The sequence below is a fragment of the Solanum stenotomum genome, unplaced genomic scaffold, assembly GCF_019186545.1.
Source record: "Solanum stenotomum isolate F172 unplaced genomic scaffold, ASM1918654v1 scaffold6733, whole genome shotgun sequence".
NCBI lineage: Eukaryota > Viridiplantae > Streptophyta > Magnoliopsida > Solanales > Solanaceae > Solanum > Solanum stenotomum.
The window spans coordinates 83,954-102,239 of NW_026036338.1; the positions used below are offsets into that span (position 1 = coordinate 83,954).

Here is an 18,286-nt window from a genome sequence, read left to right on the forward strand (position 1 = left end):
CGTGAACACGATAAAAAAAAAAAAAGGAGACTTGCAAAGGATGGGATTTGGCTAAGGTACTACCAAATTTCCCTCCATGTCTAATTCTTTTGGCAAAATGCCATCCACAAGCTTCCAATTAAAAGAATTTAAAATGTACCAAACATTACATGTAATCATTCTCAATGCTAATAATATCTTCTTTCTCTTGAGTTGCAAATAGTCCACAATTCTCATGTAAATATATAACTTATAACCTAATAATCATGATCCTATTAACCTAGAATATGTTACTCAAAATTTAAAATTATTTGTGGCCTTGACCTATATATATTAAAAAAACTCTCAAAAGTGCAGATACATGCTTTTTGAGATTAACTAAAGAAAAGGAATAAGTCATATATATTTAGTATAATTTTTTTTTTATTGCTTTAGTTCTATCTGATTATGTCCCTTGTCATGTATAGTTAAAATATGAAATTCGTGAAAAAAATGATAATTTAGGTATTAGAATAAAAAGATCTAACAATTGGCATGTGACACCTATCCACAAATGGAGGGTCCTTCTTTACTACACTCTTTACAATCCCATGATTGTTCCATTCCAAGTTGCTATTTTTTTATAATAATTTTGTAAGATCGCTCCTAGGAATTTGTATTTTTTATATATACTTCTCTTTGATTCTACTCTACCTCTAAAAGCTAATCTTTTCTCTCTTAAATCAGTCAATTTCAAGAGTCAGTATACAATTTTCACTGTTAATGTGCTTTAATAATGGATTCTATGCATCTGTCACACTGTTATTCAGCTCTAAATGTGAAAAAGAGACAACCCCAGATCAAGATTTCGAAGCAATTCAATGTTGTTCATCAGATAAGTCATAGAAGTGTGAGAAATTTGACCCTTTTGCCTACAAGAAATTTGGGTTTTTTCATGGATCGTAGGGTTAAAGGAATTGTCTGTGGGGTATCTTCTGTTGAAACCAGGTACCCTGTTTTTCGTTTCTTTGAATTTGTTTTTATTGAGGTGGCTTATAGTGTGTTTAGTTTGAATTAAAGATCAAAACTTTCACATAAGTTCTTTATAATTTGGAAAAAGAAGTTTGTTTGTTTGTGTGTTTGAGTTTATTTTATGAGAATGGTGTTTTTCTTCTGCTCCCTGTGTCCTTTTTTAGGTGTCTTTAAGTTTGTTTTGGAAGTACAAAGTTTTCACCTTGAATACTTAGTAATTTTGTAGAGAAATGGTGGGCACATATTAAATTGAAATTAATATGATATCGAAAAGTTAAGCTTAATTTGTATTAAAGGTCGAAACTTTCACCTTATTTCTTCATCATTTGGTAAAAGAATTTTGTGTGTGTGTGTGTTTAAATTTGTTCTCTGAGAATTCTGTTTTCTTCTACTCCCTCTGGCCATTTTTAGGTGTCTTTAAGTTTGATTATAAAGCTTAAAGTTTTCACCTTGAATACTTAATTATTCGGAGAAAATGGAGGGCACCTATTGAATAGAAATTGATATGATGTCGAATAGTTAAGCTTTAGTTGCAGAAGACTCTGTGTATTGTGAGTATTTGATGTTCAAAATTTTGTAATTTTGATCTTAAAGACAGCTTAGTGCAGTCAATTTGGGATAGAGTGCTAGTTTTATTGCCTTTGTAAATTAGATAGGAAATGCGTCGAGTAATGTGATACTATAGCGATATTAGGGATATGGTACTGCCAGACCTTGGTACTATTTCTCAAGTAGATGGTGCAACCGTGAAGTTCCACTGTCTCCTGAGTTAAGTTTTCTGTGTTGGCTTAGCTGCCTCAACCTTGGTAGTCTTCAGTTCTTGTTTTAAGTCATTACTCATTCTATTATACCCCAATTATACATGGCAAAAATAAATGAATTATGTTATTGTACACCAATTGTATTATGTGGTTCAGCAAAATGATTGATTTTATTTCACAGATTTAAGAATAGTGGGTTTTCCTTAACTAAAATTTTCTTCGATGCAGGGAAAACCAAAATAAAGGAAAGAATAAAAATAATTCTAGATCATCTAGTGAGAAGGTTCATCTACGTTTTCGACTTGATCACCAAGTCGAATATGGGGAGCACATTGCAGTTTTGGGATCGGCCAAAGAATTAGGGTCCTGGAAGAAGAATATAATGATGGATTGGACAGAAAATGGATGGATTGGTGAATTGGAAGTACGATCTGGCGAGACTCTTGAGTATAAGTTTGTAATTGTTGGTAAGGACAAGAAAATGTTATGGGAAAACGGCAGTAATCGGATCTTGAAGCTACCAGAAGGAGGAAGCTTTGAACTGGTCTGTCAATGGAATGTGACAGATGTGCCTGTGAATTTGTTGCCATTGGATCCATTTGAGGTAGAGAAGGTAGTGGAAGAGACAAGTGATAATGGAGCTAAAATTACTAGCCAGGCAGCTGTTCCTGACGTAGTAACAAGTCCGTTTGTGGAGCAATGGCAAGGGAGGGCTGCATCTTTTGTACGTTCAAACGACCAGCTGGATTCTGATAAAAACAGGAAGTGGGACACATCAGGTCTCACCGGAATTTCCCTAAAGCTTGTTGAAGGTGATAAAAATGCTCGGAATTGGTGGCGGAAGGTGAGAAGATGCATTAGATCTTGTCTTGATGGCATGTTTGCATTCTGGAAATTGACTGTGCCATAAAAGAATTACTTCTGTGCAAGATAGCATCACAGTGCATCTCTGCTATTTATTTTCAGTAATTCATCAATCTGCATTATTGGTATCCTCACTATTGCATAAGTTTTTTAAGCTCACTCACCACTGGTGTGTGAAGTCCTCCAAGTGTGTCTCCTTTTAGCTATATATATATATATATATATATATATATATATATATATACATATACATATACATATACACATATATACATATATATAGATATATACATATATTTGTATCAATATATATTTGCTAGCCCTCATGATGATTAATGAGTGGAGAAACGGTATGAAGGAAGAGAAGGAATGAGCAAAGAGGGAAGGAAATAACTTTCCTTGCTTTCTGTCTAAGATCAAGTGGTCACAGAGGGAAGTTGGAGAGATATGTTTCCAGGAGATTGAGAGTTATTTTTTTGTAGAACGAGCACTTGGTTCTTATGCAAATTGACTAATGAACTAAGATATTCTCTTCTTTCAGTTTTATTTGTTGCTAAGTAGTCCATGGAGAAATCAATTGCTCTCCATTTGGTGGTCTACTATACTACAAATTGCTTTTTATCCATCAGATTAACACGCCAAAACGTATCTTGAGATAGTTATGCGAAAGTGCATTTTCTTGTGCTTAGATGAAGCTTAAATTTGTTGTTCAGCTACATCAATAAGGATGGGAGAACTGTTACTTCATATTAGATTTAGATTATTGTTATTCTTTGCCTTATTACTGGTTCTCATTAGAGATACAGTGTGGAATAGCAGCGGCCCAAACAGAGAAACGGAGGAAGCATGAGCTTTTAAAAACTAAAACTTCCTAGCATAATGCCAGTCAGTTGGCTGTGTATGAACTCATAATTCGTAGCAAATTGGCATCTATTTGAAATATTCCCCTTTTCTCATTCTATTTACTTTACTAATTTGATTATATGTTGCAGAGCTGAAGGTCAGAAAAAATTCTGAGTCCTTGACTTTTTCCTTATTTATCTAAAGGTAGTTTTAGTCTTTATCAATTGGAGATAACTAAATATACTTTTTGAACAATGGTAGATTGCGTGGTTAAAAAATAGCTGGTTGAAGAGAGGTAACACCAGAACTAAAGCATGAGAAGTGATGTTATTCTTTATTAATTGCAATTCTTATGGTTTGTTACTTATCCATTTCGTGAAAAGGTTCTAACTTAAGATTTGTCTACATCTCTTTAAAATTAATTGTCTTCATGTTTTTTTACCCTTTTTAGCTTGAGGTTGTTCGAGAACTCGTTGTTGAAAACATGGATAGTTCACATCGCTTGGAGGCTCTTACGTATGCAGCTGTCTATCTAAAGGTCTCATCTATTTTTAGATGACTTGCTTGATTTGATTCATTTCTATCCCTACTGAATATTACTCTTGGGTGCAGTGGATAAACACAGGGCAAATTCCTTGCCTTGAAGATGGGGGTCACCACCGACCAAATAGGCACGCAGAGATTTCCAGGCTTATATTTCGTGAAGTAGAAAAAGTCTTGAGCAGGAGAGACACTACGCTTCAGGTGTTCAATCGTTAAGTGCAGTCATTACGCTTATTTTAATTTTTATTATGTCTTTGGATTCTGGAACATGTTGGTTGCTCTTGAGAAATTAATCTTGATCCGTTGAACTGGTTCAATTTGTTCTGCCAATTCTTATTCGATCTGTTAAGTGGTGGTACTTATTTGGTGACAGTAAATCATAGGTGACTGGAAATCTCAACAAGGTCGAGGGTCGGCCCACTATCCACTGAGTTTCAAACTGTGCCTACTGGCCCTCAGGAATTCTCGGTTAAAAAAAATGTGACTGGAAATAACACAAATGTAACTTCAGTGTAGAGGTGGCAGTAGATATTGACCTCTTTAGTATTTTGTGTCAGAAGAATTCAGTTGATCTATGTTTTATTCATTGAATTTTTATTTAGAGCAACTACTCTGAAGAGAAAATGTTATTGCTTCTACAATTGAGCTAATTCTGTGGTTCAGTTTTTTTTCTTGATAATAAAATCAGCTATGCTTTTTGAATAAAGAAGGGTCTGAACTTCTGAGTTCTGACTGCTATTCTTTCTTAAATCTCATTAATATAGTTAGAAAATTCCCTCAACAAGGTAACAATTAGTCAATATAAGCTCTTGCTTCAAAATATTATTAGCCCATACATCTACTGTCTGTAAATATGATTATGAGATTTAAAGCTTTTGAGTTGAAATGCAAACAAAAAAGGTAACTTGGGAACAGCATGTGGGAAGTTGAAAGGTAGTTAGAAAAATCATTGCTCTGTACTTTGTGGATATGAGTCAGTCATTAGCTTGTTCTCGAGCTTTGCCTTACGATTTTGAGTGGCTTAGAAAAGTTTTCTATTCAATATATGCAGGAAATACTTGTGATCCGGAAGATGCAACCGTGCTTGCCTTCTTTTAAAGCAGAATTCACTGCATCTGTTCCTTTAACAAGAATCAGGGACATCGCTCATAGGAATGATATTCCGCATGATCTTAAGGTTGTATTTTGAGCAGCTACCAAATATTTATTTTCAATTTTTCCTTGCATTCTCAATATTTCCATGTTTATTACACAATATTATCTATCCTTCTTTCTATTAAAAATTAACCTTCCTTCAGCAAGAGATCAAACATACTATACAAAACAAACTCCATAGAAATGCTGGCCCTGAAGATCTAGTATCCACAGAAGCAATGCTCGAAAGAATTACCAAGCAACCTGGACAATATAGTGAGGCATTTGTAGAACAATTCAAGATTTTCCACAATGAACTAAAAGATTTCTTCAATGCTGGGAGGTATGACCTTTATCTGTTAGTTGTTTCAAAATATTTGATTTCTGCACAAAAAGTCAATCCTGATGTGGAATAAAAAGGAGATGAGTTTAGTAGATCGACTAATCAAGTCGTAGCATGCATTTGGTCCAGTTCCATTATTTTGTAAAATAGGCTTATTCACTTGCTAGATAATAGTATCTCCCCAGTATGCTGTTCCTCAATTTCTTCCTGAATTGTTTTTCTCTTTCCTATATTAATTTTTTTCTACCTTGCAGTACCCTCACTTAATCAATTGAGAGGTATCTAGACATGTCTGAGAGATCAGTTGGTATCATGATGTATGAACTTCATTGTTTGCTATCACACGTGCAAATGTGGTTCTCTCCCATGGAGAAAAGAGAAGTGGATTGAGTGCATTATTATAGAGTCGTTTTAAAGATATTGTTAAGAAACTCTTAGTCTGATTAAATGTGCTCTTTGACAGTGAAGAAAAATGATTTAGGTGCATGTTATAGAATTTTCTCATCCTGCGAAATTGGTCACCCTTCAAGGGATATGTTTCTTCAGTACCTAATGCCAAATTATGAAAGTCTGTATGATTTGCATGGAATTGATTAGTTGGAGTATGTTCCTATAAAAATGCTTGCACACTGGAAAATGAAATTTGCTTGACATGACATCTATCTGTTCTTTCTTTTCAGTCTTGATGAACAACTAGAATCTATAAGAGAATCACTCGATGGAAGTAGCTTGTCAATGCTTTCATCATTCTTGGAGTCCAAAAAGGTCAGTGTATTTGTTTTGGTGATAGCTCTGCCTAAGACAAGCTCCAGAGTTTTTGCTAATACGCTGTGATTTTTAGCAATAACTGTGTGTTCTTTGCTATAATGAATGTAGTTTAAACTGTTAGTTAGGTATTTGTGTACATAAATACGACTTAGATGTAATATAGTGAAGGTTTACGAGCTGCTCTGGGCTTCTTTCATCTCTCTCAATTCATATGGGTCACTGACTCTGATCCGTACCCACTCTTCAACCATCTCTCCGCTCCAAGTCCCCTCTTCAGCCTATTCTCTGTGTCTCTACCTTAAACCCACTATCTTCTAAACAAAAGGAAAAAGGTAAAAAGGTACAAAAGAAAAAACAAGAAACAAAAAAGGAAAATCTTCCACCCACATGTAAACGTAGAATCTGTTTACACATGTGGCATGCGGGAAGGTGTAGGAGAATGCATTGTCCCTCACGATCGTGTAAGGATTTCTAAAAGAGTTTATAATGTCATGGGTGATGCCATCGATAGCTTTAAGGTTATGGGTTCGATGCTCTGATTATATCATAATATTAAAGCAAGAAATGTATGAATAATGATTCAAAATAGAATAGATTCATTATGGAGCAAGACCACTAACAAACCATTGCATGAAAAACCAAGTTCTTCCTGTAACTTAACAATTACCAAACATCACTTATTCTAGAACTAAAGATATTTTAAGTTAATGCTCTTTGCATGACATACAATTAATATCACAACCCTAAGTGTAGGTTACTTAATCCCAAGTTACTAAGTTCAAAAAAGTGTAGGTTACTTAATCAATCAAAAGTCAGGATTTAAAACCTATTAAGCTTTATTGTTATAGTGGCATTATATATGTCTTTCATCTTTACATTCATTTGGTCATCAAGATGTGCAAGGATCCCTGTTTTGCTTCGAGTAGCCTTCTGCTAACAAAAGTCTAGTTTCTTCATTTCAATGGTTCATTAGTATACTCTTTTCTTTTAATTTGCGAGTTAGGAACAAATTAGTTACAAGACTGGAGAAGTTATAAGGCAGACCTATGGTGAAACTAGTAGAAATATCAACCTGGGTAAGACCCTCCATATTTTTAGCATGTGGCGTTTTCATCTTTTTGAAGGAAATTGTGTTGTTACATTGTGTGTATATGTAAAACCATAAAGCCCATTCTATGCACCATATCTAATGTGATTTGAATTTCATGTCAGAGTTCTTGTTCTGAGCGTTTTGGAGAGTATGTTCCATTCGCTTAAATCTTTTCCTCTTCAAGTTTCTGGTTTGTTTCACACGTTTGACTATCCCGACTTTGGTGTCTTACCTTCAGGATTACTCGGCAGTCTCAGGCTATGATTGATACCCTTGCCTTACTTAGTGACTTAAAAAAGGAAAAAAAAGATACTTCTTGCTGAGTGGTGAAAATTTTATCTAGTTTGTTTGCGATGGCATGCATCCTTAGCTTTCTATAGACCCTATGTTTCCTTGAAGAGAAAGCATATACGAATTTTGCAGCCTCAATTGTTTAATCAATTAGTGTTGGCCTCTTGATTTTTTCCTGTAAGCAAGGATCTCTTAGTTGGATAATTCCTATTATTAAAACTGATGTTGATTCTGGTTTCGGCGTCTCTCCCAGGAATTGGTTAGATTGGATGAAAAACATAATGTTTCAGAGACTGAAAGAACTGGTATTCTAGTCAGGACTATTAACTCTCTGAATGCTCTTCGTGAAGTAATTGCCAAGGGGCTTGAAAGTGGCCTCCGAAATGATGCTCCGGATGCTTCAATAGCTATGCGTCAGAAGGTATGAATTGCTTAAATGTACCAACAATAAAGTTGTCATTGATTCCTGTTACTTGAATCATCCAATACTTCCAACTTGTCATTGTGCAGTGGCGTCTCTGCGAAATCGGGCTTGAAGACTATGCATTTGTTCTTTTGAGCAGGTATACTCTGAATACCCTATATGTATGGAAGGAACATATGGGTGCATTGCAGGGGAAGGACATTGGTCCATTTCGAATTATATTTTCCCTTTTTCCTGGCAGTAAAAGATTCTAAAAAAGTAAAGTTGAGGATAGGTTGATCAATTAAACATAACAGTATTTTATTGTCTTGATGGATTCTCTTTTTCATTTTAGCATCAGTTGCATATGGTTATATGCTTACCATTTATTATTATTACAATCTTTTTTTGTCCCGATCTAAGAAATTTTCTTCGAAATATAGGTTTGTGAATGCAGTTGAAGCTCTAGGCGGAGCTGATTGGCTTGCAGAGAATGTAACAGTGAAAAACGTTAGTTCTTGGAATGATCCAATTGGAGCACTTACAGTTGGAATCCAACAGCTAGGTATATCTGGTTGGAAGCCCGAGGAATGCAAAGTTGTTGGAAATGAACTTTTGTCATGGAAAGAAAGGGGTATTTCAGAAATTGAAGGTATCTTATTGTCATCAATGATTTATCATGCGTGCAATAAAGAATGCATCAGCAATCCTGAAAATTTTTGGGCTTATCCTAACTGAAGGCAGCGAAGATGGTAAGACTATATGGGCATTAAGACTAAAAGCGACTCTTGATAGAAGTCGAAGGTTAACTGAGGAGTATTCCGAGACACTTCTCCAAATATTCCCTGAAAAAGTACAGGTATAACAGCTTTTTGGAAAATAAATTATTCCCTTAATTTTAATTTGCTCGTCTTACTTTCCTTTTTAGTCCGTTTAAAATTTAAAAAAGAATGATTCTTTTCTGTTTTGGCAACTCTTTAATTCTAACTTTCCACATGACATGCTTAAGACCACAAGATTAAAGGCATTTTGATATCTTTAGCTTAAGACCATAAGATTCAAAAGTCTTCCTTACTTTCTTTAACTTTGTGTCAAGTCAAAACCAAACGAACAAATTGTAACGTAGGGAGTACTTCAGAACACAGTAGTGGCTTCTAAGCTTTCAATTTTTCTCGTGGTACCGGTTTAGCTATTATTTTCAGTTCTTGTGTTATTATTCACTAGTTTGGAATTATTATTTTTAAAAACTCCATTACATGTGGCATGCCTGTAAGCTATCCAAATTGGACAGTTACATTTGGACCTCATGATGATATGGATTAGCTAAGTCAGTTGGAAGGAAATTGGTTTTCCTATATCAGCCCTTATTTTATTCAGTGTCATTGACATGCTTGTTAGTTAAGAGATATATAAATTGGGATTTGAACTGAGTTTATGTTCTTGCAGATTTTAGGAAAATCTTTGGGGATTCCTGAAAATACTGTCAGAACATTCACTGAAGCTGAAATTCGAGCAGGGTATGATTGGACAAATATTTTATTGTTCTGAATAGAGTTGCTCCAATCTTTTTCTTCTTATTTCTCTGTCTGATAGAAGATGTTACTATAAGTTAACAAAGTGCCTAACTTTGTAAAATACATGCAATTTGTAGTGTGGTTTTTCAGGTTTCGAAGCTTGCTACACTACTTTTGAAGGCTGTTAGAAGGACAATTGGGTCTTCGGGATGGGATGTTCTCGTACCAGGAGATGCTTTTGGAGAGCTAATACAGGTAAATATTATATTGTCAATCTCTTATTCCAGCAATTTTTTTATATATTTAGAGCTCTAGCTGGTATTTGCACAACAATTGGTTAATTTGCTCAAAATGTGAGCGCAAGCTGGCCCAGGGTTATAAAAAAGATTTGGTTTATTAGCTAGAAGTAAGATTTCTTGTCGCAAAAGAGTCTAGAAGAATTCATTCTGATCAAGCAACGAAGCACTTAGATTTATCTGAATGCTTGCAGTGTAATTTCTTCTATCCAGTTCAGTAATAGTTCTATGTTTTGACCTTAACTCTATGTTGTGAATTGCATCTTCTCTTTTTGAAATTTTATCCAAGGTAAAATGAGTTTAATGCTGATATGTTTGCTGATTACTCACATTTCAGGTGGATAGAATTATCCCCGGGACTCTACCATCATCGGCAACAGGACCTGTTATTCTTGTAGTGAACAAAGCTGATGGAGATGAAGAGGTTGCTAGCACTTCTCATCTCTATGTTGCTTCTGCAGAATCCTAAGGCATTAGAAACTTATGTATTACTCAGAGAAAGATACTGAATGACGTTGTTGACCATCTTGCAGGTGACTGCAGCAGGGAGTAACATATCTGGAGTTGTACTTCTACAGGAGCTACCACATTTATCTCATCTAGGTGTTAGGGCCCGGCAGGCGAGTTCCAAATTTTGGCTCCATGTCCAAAAGTTAATTATAGTGTCTTGTTTTTGTTATCTATCGCGGATTAGGATAGAAGGTTAGTAGGTATTGGAGTATTTTTTATCATGTTTCAGTTATCACACTATTTTTGTTGTTATTATCTCCTTATTAGTTACTATGTCTTCTTCACTGTCGTTTTTACTTTTCATACCCACTTTGATTTGCTATGCTGAGGGTCCTTAGGAAACTACCTCTCTACCTCCACAAGGTAGGGGTAAGGTCTATGTACATTCTACCCTCTCTGGACCCTACTTGTGGGATTTCACTGGGTATGTTGTTGTTGTCCAAAAGTTAATTATAGCCTTTCTTTTATATGAGTGTTAGTTATAGAAGTGTTACATACTTTTGATTGCAGGAAAAGGTAGTTTTTGTGACCTGCGACGACGATGACAAAGTTTCTGATGTAAGACAACTACTAGGAAAATGTGTGAGGTTATATTCTTCAAACCTTTTAACTCAGTGGTGATTATAATGCTTCAGTAGTTTCTTTATTTTGTCCTTAATTTTCTTTGGTTTTTCCCTTTGTTTTTCAGGTTAGAAGCATCATCAACTGGTGTAAAGTTAACTGCTTCTTCATCAGAGAAGGCGGGTGGTGTTTCTCCAAATAAACTTCCTTCAAGTAATACTTCTTCTGCAGGTGCAACCTCATCAGGCAGCAGTGCTTCCTCAATTGCCGTCAAATCATCTCAAGTTAAAGAGGTAAATAATTGATTCCTTGCAAATAACCTTTTTGTGCAAATATGTTCTGCTTTAGTTCAGTTCCACCCCTCTTTTCTCACTTTGCTTTTTTTTGTTTGATAAAGGTACAAATTTTCTCACTTTGCTTTCTCTTTGTTCTTTCTTTTTCTATCATTTGCTTATGGAGCCGCCAAAGTTCTACTTGCAGGTTGGACCTACCAGAGGTGTTATTCCTCTTGTTGATGCAGATATACAAACCTCTGGTGCAAAAGCTGCTTCTTGTGCTCAATTAGCTTCACTGGCCACTTCTTCTACTAAAGGTAGTCTTGGTTCTTTGCACGACAACCCTCTCTTAGTATCATCCATACTTATTATTTTCTTCTTAGTTTCTGTAGCTAAAATGTCAGTTCTGCTTAACGAACCCCCAGTGATTTATTTAAAAATGAACGTTCCATGTAAATGTTTTTGCTCCCATTCTATTTTGATTTTTTTTTCCTTTTTCCAGTTGAAAATCTGGTCCCTTGCATTTCCTATGCTTGTTATACGTAGTTAAATTTCGATGCTGGTCAACATTGATTAGTACTTTGTTTTTGCGTTTTGCTTATCATAGCATAAATGATGGATCCCATTGGTGCAATATATGTCTTTGCCTTTTTCTTTTGGTCTGATGATCTATCTGATTGCAGTTTATAGTGACCAAGGTGCACCAGCATCATTTAACGTTCCTGCTGGAGCAGTTATTCCATTTGGTTCCATGGAAAGGGCATTGGAAACGAACAAGTTAATGAAGACCTTCAAATTGCTTGTCGAACAGATAGAAACAGCTGAAATTGATGGCGGTGAACTTGATAAACACTGTGAGGATCTCCAGAAGTTAATATCTTCTCTATTGCCTGGACAAGATGTCATTGAAAGCTTGGGAGAAGTATTTCCCGGTAATGCACGTTTAATAGTGCGTTCAAGTGCTAATGTCGAGGACTTGGCGGGGATGTCAGCAGCCGGACTTTATGATTCAATTCCTAATGTTAGCCCTTCAGATCCAATAAGGTTTGGACATGCTGTAGCCCGTGTTTGGGCCTCGTTGTATACTAGAAGAGCAGTACTGAGCCGCAGAGCTGTTGGTGTGTCCCAGAAAGATGCTACAATGGCCGTGCTAGTGCAAGAAATGCTTTCACCAGATTTATCTTTTGTCCTCCACACACTGAGCCCAACGGACAACAATCATAACTTCATTGAGGCTGAAATTGCACCTGGACTCGGTGAAACACTCGCTTCAGGAACAAGGGGTACTCCGTGGCGTCTATCTAGTGGTAAATTTGACGATACAGTGCGCACACTGGCATTCGCCAACTTTAGTGAGGAGATGGTTGTAGGTGGCAATTCCCCTGCTGACGGAGAAGTTATTCTCTTGACTGTCGATTATAGCAAGAAACCTTTAACAATCGACCCCATTTTCAGACGTCAGCTTGGTCAGAGGCTTGGCGCTGTTGGTTTCTACCTAGAACGCAAGTTTGGTTCTCCTCAAGATGTCGAAGGATGTTTGGTTGGTAACGAGATTTTCATTGTGCAATCGCGACCTCAACCCCAGTGAGATGTCGATTTTGCACTGAACTTCTTCACAATAGTGTTTGTAAAATTCAGCATCTCTCTGAGGTGTACATAGTTTGATTAAATAAGCTTATACTAGTCCTATACAAGTAAAGGGGCAGCTCGGTGCATTAAGCTCTCCCGTTATGTGCGAGGTCCGGAGAGGAGTCGGACCACAACAGTCTATTGTATGAGTCTTACCTTGCATTTCTGTCAGAGGCTGTTTTCCACAAGTAATTTATGTATAAATATTCTCACCCAGATTGTACAATCTGCTGGACTGGGTGAGATCATACTTTCATGTTATTAAAGACATTAATAAAGTTCAATCACATATTAGTTAACTGCTTTGAATTTTTCCATTGAAATCAATGATATCAATGGTCTCTGTTACCTCTAAACACTTTTGGAGGTTTTTCTTTTGCTTGGATTTTTCATCTCAGCAGCTTCTTATATTATTTTGAGAAATTAACATAAATAGCCGTCCACCCAAAAAAAATCTGCCAGATGCATGATATATGTATATATTGGGCAGAGGCTGTAAATATTTTTGATCGAGCAACCAACTATGCGATTCCCTCCCCCTATAGTGAATGGAAGATTACAGTTTCAATGATCAAGGCTGCTTGCATTTTATGTGGCACTTTTTGCTTTTTTTAGTCTGTTTCTAAAAAGAAAGACAGATTCATTAATTAAGTTTAAACTTCTCGTTTTAACCTTCTTGACATGCTTTTACCGTCATAAAATATCATGATAGATTTAAAATCATAAGTTCAAAAATATACTCCTGATAGGTGTAAGAAGTCTGTCTTTCATAAAGAAGTTCAAAAATATACTCGTGAATCGTGATAGGTGCAAGAAGTATGTCTTTTTTTCGTAAACTCTATGGACAGTCAAATACCAGCACTTTGGGCCTTACATCATACTATATTCACTTTATGACTTCAATTGGTCATCTTTCTATATCAAAAAATAGTACTTAACTACAATTAAAGTGAAATTAATACTGTTAATTCCATCTCTAGGATATGGCTTTTTGACAAAAACAGAAAAATATCTGGAAAAATGAGAAGAAGCCCCTTACCTCTTTGCTATATAAATAGTTAATTTAACTTAAAAAAGCTGAAAAGCCAATGTTTCATTTTAGATTTTCCACAAATTAATTTACTTTAATCAATAAAGTAAATGCATCTACATAAGCAAGTAGGGCAAGTAGCTTTTCTTTTTTGTTATTCCAAAGAACTAAACTTGAGCAACTTATCCAGTAGTAAATATTCCAAATTACATGTATGAAATGAGGAGGTCACAGTTCGAGCTGTGGAAACAACCTCTTATAGAAATGTGTATAATCCGTGTGGTTTGGTCCTTTCTTGGACCCCGCACATAATGAGAGTTTAGTGTACTGTACCATAATTATAAAACTAATTTGTATATCCATCACAATATAAAAGTGATGGATATATACTTGCAGTGTTGTTCACTATATATATGACAAAAAAAGAACTTGGAATCCCAAGAAAAGATAGAATTAAAATGCAGAGGGACTTGAGTGACAAAGCAAGTCGAAGATCACAAGCTTACATAGCGGCATCTGAAGGGAGGTCTCTGGAAATTTTATGCGAGTTTTGGAGAGAAGAAGGTGTTTCACCGATGGATAATCGGGGTGATACCATTCTTCACTTTCTAGCAATCCATGGTAACTTGGCGGGTTTCGAGATTCTTGATTCTAATTTGAGCATTTAGATTTGGAAATTAGGAATAGTAATGGAGATACACCATTGCATGAAGCTGCAAAATTTGGTAAACAAGATGTGGTGGAGATGATTTTGAAGAAGGAGAAGGAGTTAGTTTTTATGCGCAACAACTTAGGTGAGTTAGGGGGCGGAGTTGGAAGCCCAGATACGGGCCGGGTTCTTCCAGACAGACTTAGTAACTTTTGCTCAAATAGTAAATTTGTTGAATGTATACTCATTCTAAAATCCAACACATAAAGTTGAAATCCTGGCTCGGCTTTTGCAGGTGAGACACCACTTTACGTAGCCGCGGCAAGTGGAGAGAAAGATGTATTTACTCTTCTGGCAAATTGTGATTTTAGTGAGGTAACTATGAAGAGGAATGATGGTAAAACTGTTCTTCATGCAACAGTAGCCCATAATTGTTATGGTAAGTTTTATATTGACAAGCGATTGAGCGGATTGAATTAAATTTGAAATTTGTGATCTTTAATTATATTGTTGCTATGTTCCACCAGTACAGGTACCTAGTAACTTTATCCATTGATCGACTAGCTAATTATTATTTTGTTTCGTGTGAAGCAGATCTAGCAATATATATTGTGAATCAATATCCTGAACTTGTTAACCAACGTGATAATGAGAAAATGAGTGCTTTGAATGTGTTGGCTACAAAGCAAGTATCATTCAAGAGTGGATCTGATTATTTGTTTGAAGAAATTGGGAAAACACCTTCTGTTCCTGTTCAAATGATTGAAACTATAATCTATTCTTGTAAGCTCACATTTAATATTCCTCTACTTGTCTCGTTATACTTTAAGGTCATTCATATTCTTATTATTAGTTAATTGTCTCATATTTTAACGGATCTACAACATATACTAGATGGATTTTCCAAGTTCAAATTTACTTCTCTAATTTTGACTATGGTTATTACTTATGTATTATTTGATGGAGCAGGTATTCCCCCTCTGTATACACAAGCTAGCACCAAAATTTTCAGCAGAGGAAGGTCTTTATTCACCAATTGTGTGTTAGGTATATATGCCCCTCCATTTAATCATCCATTATATGATTGATATAAAGAATTGAATGTACCACTTTTATATTTGCTAAAATAGTATATATTATATGCCTACTATAACATGTATAGATAACTTGATAGTGTAAAAATTATACGTGTAACTCTCCATTACTAAAGCGGAATTTGTAATTTTGAAAATAAGACACGCCACCTGCTATAACATGTAAAGGTCATGACTTGATAGTGTAAAATTTCTTTAGAATGTCGGTAGATGTTAGTCAAACTCTTAATACCCTACTTTCTCACTTATATATTTCTTGTATTTTTAGGTAATTTCTGGTTACAAGTAATTGATGAAGCAAAGCAAAACCATATTCTTGCTCTAATATTAGCAAAAATTCTACTGGAAAATTATGATTGGAGCTATAATACTGACTACATTGTGCCACATCCACTAATACAAGCATCAAATCTCAAAATCAATGAGTTAGTTGTTGAAATTTTGGAAATTTACCCTGAAGTTGTTGAGACATTGGATGAAAAAAAGAGGAACATATTGCATATAGCAGTGGAACATAAGAATAGGTTTTTGTTTGATTATTTGGTCAAAAAAGTGGCTCATATAGAAAGGATGTTGGCTGATATTGATGAAGAAGGGAACACAATATTGCATTATGCAGCAAATGTTGGGTCACCATTTAGGACATCAAGTTCAGAGCATTTTGAGGAAGTGTGGTGTGTATTGTCTGTGTTCATGATGATGTGGGGGATTCTTTGGTTTAAGGTACTTTTTTCTGTTCTTTTCTCTTTTGTGTGCATTTATGTTGTGCTAGGGATTGATCTCCTTAACGCAGTGTGAGTTGCAATCATGTTGTTGGTTTCATGTTTAGGCTGACAGTCAACGTAAAACTAACTAAATTTGAGTATTCAACCATGAAGTCTTGTCTTATGATGTATGATTGGCCTTACTAAAATTTGCCTTTTGTCTCGCGAGGACTTTGTCCAATGAATCTCGTTACTATATCTAGTTGGTACTTTTGCCCCAGTGTTGTGTTGGTCTAATTTTTTGCCTCTCGAGAAAAACTACATTTTCGCAGGGCATAAGTTTATATTTTCACATCATAATAACTTATGATAAGTTATGTCCTACATCCTTAAAGAACTTATGCCCTACTAGGCATAAGTTCGATTGCTAAGGGCAAAAATTAATGACCAGCCCATTTGAAGGGCAAAAGTGTAATTTTTCTATCTACCCGACTCGAACCACCCTATCAGGGAGCGACATTGGCCTACCATACAATGCCTCGTACAATATCAGTTAGCTAGCTGCTATTGTAGGGAAACTCTATATATATAAGTCTAGTACTACTCCAATTACCTTCAAAATCAACTACACAAGCTCTGAATTACTAGTCCAAGTGGGAGATTGTTAGAATTAAATACTAATTTACTAGCACACGTTTATATATACAATTTTATGTTACTTTATTATGTGATTTCTAATTTTATCTTTGCAGCACGTAAAATACCACGTACATCCACGCCTATGGGACGTTAAAAACTCCAAAGGTGTAACAGCAGAAGAACTATTCGAAAAAAACCATCTACAAATACGAAAAGAAGCAGAGGACGCGATTAGAAACCTCGCGAATTCAGCTCTGATACTTGCTACTCTCCTCTGCACAGTCAATTTCGCCGCAATTTTCACAGTTCCTGGAGGATTTGATCAGAAAACTGGCCTACCAATTCTCCTCCAAAATTTGAAACGCGAACTATTGATGTTGATATTTTACTTAGGTGCAGCACTTATAAGTTCAGTAGTCACAATAGGTACATTGCTATCATTTATTCTTTGCAAATTTCATAGTGATGATTTTTACATTTCTTTGCCTATAAGGGTCATAATTGCTATGGTTTCAGTATTTTATGCCACAACATTTTCAGTGTTGGCATGTGTGCAAACACTTAATCTTGATAATATTTTCTTGAACAAAGATGTTTGGTGGCTAATTATAGTTATGGTAGTTGTTGGATTTATTATGACCCTTATTTATATAGATTTAGCATTTCCAATTTTTGATTATTTGTATTATTTTGTTTCTTATTCATTTATATCCAATAAGAGAGGAGTTATGTAAGTTAAAGGTTTTGATTTAACCATGTATATATTTCATGCAACTATGTTGTAAGTTTTTTATTATTTGAAGGAATGAGAAGGTTGAATTGTTGCTATCACACTTTTTTTTTTGAGTATTGAGTGATTGTTTTATTTAAGTGGCATCTGCCTGAATTTTTTGTAAGTGGTGCAACAATATGAAAAGAAGTGAACTAATGGATAATTTATCATCATTATAGCTGTTTTATTTAAAAATGAAAGAAACAACCAGTTTTATGAATCACCACTTAATTTTTAGAGTAAAATTAAGAAAATTATTATTTTTCAAAAGACTTTATCAAATGGGTTCGGGATTCATATTAGCATTTCGGGAAGAGTTTGAAAGCACCTGAAATGCCCGCTAACATGCGGTTATCCAACAATTAACTATTTGGCTAAATATAGACATGTTTAATTAAGTTGGGAAAATAAACAAGAGAAAATTAGCTAACTAGTCAGAACTCTAACACAATTATTAAATGCATCTACAATTTAAAATAATTGTTAAAAATGTCAATATTTTAGGAAATAATTTGTATCCTAATATAATTATTTTTCTTTCCTTTTATTTCTCAAATCAATTCCACATTAAACTAATTTCTAC

General features: G+C 35.2%; 1 protein-coding gene and 1 pseudogene across 2 annotated transcripts; both read left to right on the plus strand.

Moving 5' to 3' along the window:
- The first annotated feature begins 522 nt into the window (after window positions 1-522).
- LOC125852961 (phosphoglucan, water dikinase, chloroplastic) lies at window positions 523-12,878 on the plus strand. 2 transcript variants are annotated; one of them, XM_049532652.1, is made up of 19 exons: window positions 523-966; window positions 1,980-2,595; window positions 3,910-3,996; window positions 4,071-4,202; window positions 5,053-5,178; window positions 5,300-5,478; window positions 6,159-6,243; window positions 7,881-8,048; window positions 8,138-8,190; window positions 8,474-8,682; window positions 8,771-8,889; window positions 9,477-9,547; window positions 9,682-9,799; window positions 10,178-10,264; window positions 10,374-10,460; window positions 10,861-10,937; window positions 11,039-11,204; window positions 11,380-11,503; window positions 11,870-12,878. In XM_049532652.1, exons 1-19 carry the CDS (start codon window positions 755-757, stop codon window positions 12,772-12,774), a joined length of 3,621 nt encoding a protein of 1,206 aa, XP_049388609.1. In that variant the 5' UTR covers window positions 523-754; the 3' UTR covers window positions 12,775-12,878. The 2 variants fall into 2 exon arrangements, with proteins under 2 accessions (XP_049388609.1, XP_049388610.1); XM_049532653.1 differs by having other exon boundaries at window positions 11,392-11,503.
- A 1,425-nt stretch (window positions 12,879-14,303) lies between these two features.
- On the plus strand, window positions 14,304-17,683 carry LOC125852926 (uncharacterized; annotated as a pseudogene).
- The last annotated feature ends 603 nt before the right edge of the window (window positions 17,684-18,286 follow it).

Excerpts from the sequence above, each read along its gene's own strand:
- LOC125852961 (XM_049532652.1), top strand. The coding sequence starts at position 755 with ATGGATTCTATGCATCTGTCACACTGTTATTCAGCTCTAAATGTGAAA. Across the intron at positions 4,203-5,052 it reads GGAGAGACACTACGCTTCAG|GAAATACTTGTGATCCGGAA; the intron begins GTGTTCAATCGT and ends CAATATATGCAG. Across the intron at positions 9,548-9,681 it reads GAAGCTGAAATTCGAGCAGG|TGTGGTTTTTCAGGTTTCGA; the intron begins GTATGATTGGAC and ends TGCAATTTGTAG.